Below are 6,468 nucleotides of genomic sequence, written 5' to 3'. Positions count from 1 at the left end.
TGCAACAGCACAGTGCCCTCTGATGACGCCAGTAAGAACTTTTACTAAGAAGGCCGCCCGCCTTTTTCCTATCTAACTGCGGCCATAATGGCCTTGCGACCTCACAAACATATCGTTTGGCCCATAATGCATTTCTAACGGCTTAGGTGTATTCATAGATTTTTCATTCATTGGAATCCCAAGTCATAATTGGCCATCCCATCTACTATCTCGTTTACTTCGACATTGTTATGTCAGCGATCCCAGCAAAGGGTTGCATTCAGCTGGCGCAGCGATGCCAAAACGTCACAGAATTTCTGTACAAACCCGGATTCCGCTATTATGGTTCCTATTATAACCTTTCAAAGTGGCTTGGCTATGGGCCAAGGTGTAGTGGCTGTCTTCGCTGTAATCGTGCTTTTTAGTGGAAGGCTAACTGTGTTCCTATTTTAATAAATCTTAGCTTGCAAATCGTTGCAATCGTTTGGCCACCAAAAAAAAACCGATCTCTCGGATTCAGAAGATGTTGACGTTGTGATTTATTTTGGAACGAATTTCCGTCATCCCTTGTCAAGTTTGGTTTGCAGACATGTTGACGTTGTCTTTCAACCGAGTCACCCTGCATCTCTCTAATTAGTTGGGCCGCTGGCCATAATAATAGGATTTATGATTTATCTGCTCCCACATAACATGATTTGGTTGGTAGGTTGGTTGAAGTGGAGAGTTTAACTACTCCAATTATCACTTCAGCGTGCCGTTTTAAAACCACCACTCGCAATTTAAACTGAAACGAAAGCGCGAAAAGAAAACAGCAGAAGTCGGTTATTTATCTCAAACCCAGTATGTGGAGTTCAAGAACATAAGAAGTTGCAGTGGGTTAGTATCTCTTATATCTATTAAACCGTAGAAGCAGTCTTGAAGCCTGATTCTAGTCCTACATCGGGCTGGACAATCGCAGAGCAGATGCTTCACCGTTTCTTCTGCATCTGGTGCATAACAGCTTCGACAAGAAGTGTTGTGTTCCAGTCTTGCAGCATGGATTCCCATGGCCCAGTTGCCTGTGTAAACAGCAGTTAGTCGATATAGAGCCCTTATGGCAAAGATCTCTGGCCTGAGAAACACTGTCCAATCCAGTTTGGGCTGTCCGTAAAAATGGATACTTCGAAGCGCTCAATAAAAATAGGATCCTCCCACTCTTTCCGTGATGGAAAAAGCTTGCCGAAGTTTTTCTTCAAGAGAACTTTAAACCTCAGCTTCTGGACTGTCCATCTTAAAACATATTTTCGTGCACCTTAGGCACATTTGTATTTTCCATAAACATAGGATATTTTCACTAAAGTTTGAAGCAAAGAAAAATGGTTTCAACCTGAGTCCGCACGAACAGTTGAGCAATTTTCATTACCTTCTAATTTATGCAAGTTCATTGAACCGCCTCCCTACATACCAACGTATTTAGACACCCAGGTGACAGCGTTGGCGCTGCATGCCATTCACGCTTGTGTAATATCACAAATTCGTTGCAATTACTAATTTAAACAAAACATTAGGCTACTACACGCCATATTCGCATTGCGCTTAATTATCGTAACACTAAAAGCCGCTAATTACTGACTCACCAGCAAAGGAGATAAAACATGCACTCATCTACCTACTAACTAAAAGTTCTACAATTCAATGCGAAATTAGCAATAAAATTTCATTTCTATAGGCCAATAAAAAAGCCTACTATGTACGCCTACGATGTAGTCAATAAGCTTACTTGACTTTTCCAAGTCATTAAGCGCCTGCTCATTGCAGCAAGCTGACTAGAGCCAATATTTACAAACTGATGGGGTTTATGGTGTTTACGGTGTTTTTACTATTTAATATTACTGGAAATCGCAAAGTCATAAGTACAAGTCACACAAAATGTCAGAATACCCACACTTAATGACTACGACAGCTAATCGTGCGACCCGGCGACGTGGGAAAACAGGCCAAAGATCAATGCTCGCGAATGATCGCTGTCGCAGTACAGCTATTTAGTTTGGTAAGCGCGGGACGTGTTGGGAGGACGTCACTTTCGTTTTCATTGAAACTGGCTGAAAAGTCATAAAACAACCATATACTAATATGTGAGTTTTCCCCCGCTTGCGAGTACAACGCTGATCGACGTTCAAGCGCCATCACATAAACACTCAAACACACTTCGATACATATGTAAATTCACACATCCGCCCAGCTTACCATCCTCCCAGCTGTCTGCCTGTAATTTGTTTGCTTAACTGCGTCGCATTATCGCGGGTGTTGTGGGAACGCCTGCCTTGTCTGACGGTTGACGGCATGCAGCTAGCGGTTTGCGGCTGGTTGATTGGCTGATTATCTGTCGATAAACGTCGAACATGCTAAGCGCATGTAATTCCCGTGATTTACACGAGATTCGCGTTGTAAACAATGCGCTAGGTGTAAATACATATGAGTGAGTGATCGCCGTCGATCGGCCTGATCAAGCCGCGGCGCGGCGCACGATCGGGCATTTTTACGCTGTAGATAGTTTCGATGAAGTCGAAAAAGGGCGCATGTCGCACAACTTACTGGGGCATTTAAGTCGCTTATTACAAAACGTTTAGCACTCAATCCCGCACGTAGATATGTATGTATATATAATTTGTACAATTAGGCATAATTTGAGAGTTAAGTAGGCAGTGGCAACAAAAGCGTTAAATCGACATTAAATGGCTGGCACTTCATTAAATCTAAGTATATACTGACATAAATATTTTTTCACTATCATAGTTAGTAATAAGCCTCTGTGAACTTCACAGGTGCGCGCTGAGTAAGCGAATTTCTTTGGGAACTATTTTTTTAAATTACTAATTTCAAAGCGTTTGCAATTAATCACAATCAATTTTATTCTTTCTTTGTTTTTTTTGCACAGATTTTCCATTAAAATTTTTTACCAAACAACGAAAAGGACGTTAACTGAAAAAAAGAGATATAAAAATAACAAAAAAAACCAATCAACTACGACATTGATTGATCGTTAATCGAAACTCATTGACACTCTAACCTTGAACTAACTGACTAACTTTCACCGCCGACCATAATTCGCGTGCGTTCGTTCGTTCGTTCAAGATGAGCATAATCGATAGCGGACGTTATCGGCTGCGCAAAGATTGGGCCAGTGCCTCCATACCGTCATTGGTCGATATCGATGAGCATGTGGGCGATGAAGTGGAGAATTCACTAAATATTACAACACCCTTGCCGCCACCAAAGCCGCCACGTCGCAGCTCATTGGCCTTGGGCTTGTTCTCCAGCAAGGGCGATAAGAGCCAGAAGAGGCGCAGCTCGATTGCGGTCTCATTCCTGCGGCGCGACAGCAATAAGGTGAGTGTATAATGAATCATCATATTATATCAGTTTATACACATGTCTCATTTTTTTTTTTTGTCATACCTTAAGAGGTCAAGTCGGGCTAATACACTTGCAATTCTTTTGAAAGATGGTATGCAACATATTTTGAAAGATTTAGTTTATTCTGGAACGAAAGGCTCACAAAAAAAGCTCCCCTGCAAAGTTTCATGGTAAAAAGCTATTTTGACTGAAAGCAATTGAGCATGTTCGAAATGGAGATGTATGTACTTTTTATAATTTTATTTGTTTTTTCTTTTCTAAATTTATTTGTAGATTTTATTTTTGTTTTAAGAAATATATACTTATATTTTTTTTATTAAGTTTTTTTAAAACTTTTTTTCCTTTTTGAATTCATTTTTTATCTTTCTTAATTACATTTTCCTTTATTTTTTGACTTTATTGTTCTAAAATCAAACTTATATTTTATATTTGTTTTAAAACTAAATGTTTGAACGATAAATATATCGTCGTTTAAAGTAAAAACCGCTTATCGTGTTTTTGCAAAATCTCGTAACTGCCATTTTTGCCAAAAAATAATTTTTTTTAAGTTGATTTAATTTTTAAAAAGTTATTTTATTGTTTTCAAAATAAACTTATATTTTTATTGATTTGATTTAATTTTTTGGATCTTTTATAATTTTTTCTTTTATTAATAATTTTTTTAAACTTAAATTTCTTTTAATTGCCAGATTTTAGTGTCTCAAAAGCAAATATTTTTATATATTTTTTAACTTAATTTTTTTTCTTTGAAATTTAATTGCCTATAGATTTTAATTGTGTTAAAAACAAAAATACATATATATGTATTTTTTTTTTATTTAAGTTAGTTTTAAGAAAGTTTATTGGTGAAAGACAACAGAATAACGCTGAGACCTTCTCGTTAGGAAAACAGCTTCGCTACCCGCTCCTTGGGAATCTATATGTATACCTTCATGATACCCTGCAATTGTACGCATTATAAACGGCATTGGGGAAAAATGTAGGGCGGGGAAACACTTTTTGGCCCATATATTTTGTGCTCTTTAAGCAGTGTTCTGGTAGCCTCTATGTCTGATTTTGAGTCCAATTGTGGATAGTATGAGGGAAGCTTTACCATGAACTGTCTCTTTTCACCTACTTAGCTGCATATACTTATTCGATAAGAGTTTCAAGACTGCCAGCTTTAATATTGTTTTTACATATCATAGAAGCTTAGTCCAAAATCAGCTGATGTTTTCTAAAATTGTATCTGATTATTGCCAAATATACATATGTGCATAATTCTCATTTTCCTTTGCAGAACTCCTCCAAAGATTCCTATGAATCTGCTGTGAAACAAGAAAAGAGCGACGGCTCAAACACACCGGTTAGTCCAGAAATTATATACACCGCCGATGAGAATGTACGCGCCTCCTCGCCTAATGAGCCTGGCAAGTTGACCTATTTCGATGATGGCTCCAATTTGAGACCCATTGTGAAGGGCATAAATTCACCGGTCGACAAAGAACGCAATCGCCGGCGACGCAGTTCACTGCAAGCGAAATTGGAAAGACATCGTCGCAAGAATTACGACATTGGCCAATTGGGCATGGACAGCAGCTTGCCGAGCGGCTCACAAAGCGAATTGACCAATGGCAGTATGGCTGACGCTAATGCCGCCAATGGCATGGGCTCATCTGCGGGCGAACTACCGTACGGGGATATCGATCCAAAGCATACAGCATATTTTCCGCGTCAAAAACGTCATTCATGGTGGAATATCTTTGTGCCAGAGAATTTGAAAAGCAGGTGAGAAGAAGTGAGGGGAAAGGGATTGCAAGAATTTATGTTTTATTAATTTAAGTATTTCATTTATTTCAAGTTTATGTTATGAGCACCCAACTAAAATCGTTAACCCGTTAACTGTGTTTTTATGAATTTAAAACTGCTAATAACTCCTTGACTTATTTTCGGCGTACATACATTCGATGTGTCGAAGGCGTTTTTTTACGCGGAATGCTAACAACAGAATATTGCTGACACATTTACTTAACCAAATTTACTCTGGAATGTTAAAATTTCTATTTTTTTTATTTTTTGTGCCTGACTTGTCCAAATAACCTTTTATGCCGTTTTAACTGGGTTCAACTATTTTTAAACATCTCTTCACTGGCGGGAAGAACTCAATGGATTTTGTGACTAACAACAATATTTATTAACCTGCGGGAGTAATGCAAAATTAAAAGCTTGTGGGAATGCACACATTTGTATACATACTTACTTGCATATCAACGTACATATGTTTATAAGCAAGTACTTAATAAAAAAAAAATTGCGACTACTTGAGTGGGTATAATTGAATATGGGAATAACCAGTGCGCGGTTAAAGCGGCAATTCGCGCAGCCGCAAGATTGTTAAAAGAAAAGCATTTGAGCTTCGTTGCGTGTACTTAAAAGGCTTCGGCTTCTTCTTTTTTATATATTTTTTTACAATTTTTGTTCTGAGAAAAGTCACATGAAGCATTGAGCTTCACCGCATCTTTGTGATTTGACAGTTGTGGGCTCGTATTTTAGTTACATCTTTCTTCTGGCTTCACTTATGATGCATTTTTCATTTTCCATCAAGTAAATTTATTGTCATACCTTGAATGTAGATTTTTTGTGAATTAAGAAATGCTAAAAATAAGAATTGCATTATGGCAAAGATGAGCACTAAAGCACCACTAAAGTCTTGGGACGCTTGTGTACTTTATCTGAGAAAATGATTTTAATATCTTACCATATTTCATGGTGCCATAACTCGTGACATGATGTTTTAGTTTTTATAGCGCAATAAACTTAATGGAAGTGTAGAAATAATTCTGTTCAATGAAATTCGGTATGCTTTTTTAACCTACATATTTGTTACAGCAATGTGTGTTATTAACCGCCTTGAAAAAAGGAGGAGGTTATCAATTCGTCGGAGTATTTTTTTTTCATGTATGCTACTGCAAAATTTGGGACCACGTCAAACGATTTCGATAATTCTTTCCTTATCGGAAAGGTGTTATCTCAAGGGTCCCATACTAATTTCTTTTAGTTCCGATCATGGGATCATTAAAAAAAGAACGGTATTCCTAAATGTCTATATGATAC

The 6,468-nt window shown here is 37.8% G+C and overlaps 1 protein-coding gene across 11 annotated transcripts in view; it reads left to right on the top strand.

Moving 5' to 3' along the window:
• Window positions 1-6,468, top strand: part of LOC118745751 (TLD domain-containing protein 2) — a 321,509-nt gene that overhangs the window by 54,542 nt on the left and 260,499 nt on the right. For all 11 annotated transcript variants that reach the window (XM_036479438.1, XM_036479428.1, XM_036479422.1 and 8 more), the window contains exons 3-4: window positions 2,897-3,348; window positions 4,655-5,142. In XM_036479438.1, the coding sequence (XP_036335331.1) occupies window positions 3,094-3,348; window positions 4,655-5,142 (743 nt within the window). In that variant the 5' untranslated portion in view covers window positions 2,897-3,093. The remainder of the gene's footprint in view (window positions 1-2,896; window positions 3,349-4,654; window positions 5,143-6,468) is intronic.

This window comes from Rhagoletis pomonella, unplaced genomic scaffold (genome assembly GCF_013731165.1).
Source record: "Rhagoletis pomonella isolate Grant_MI unplaced genomic scaffold, Rhpom_1.0 Rhpom_scaffold_00001, whole genome shotgun sequence".
Lineage (NCBI taxonomy): Eukaryota > Metazoa > Arthropoda > Insecta > Diptera > Tephritidae > Rhagoletis > Rhagoletis pomonella.
Note: the sequence above shows the minus strand (reverse complement) of the source record. Positions and strands in the feature narration are given on the sequence as shown.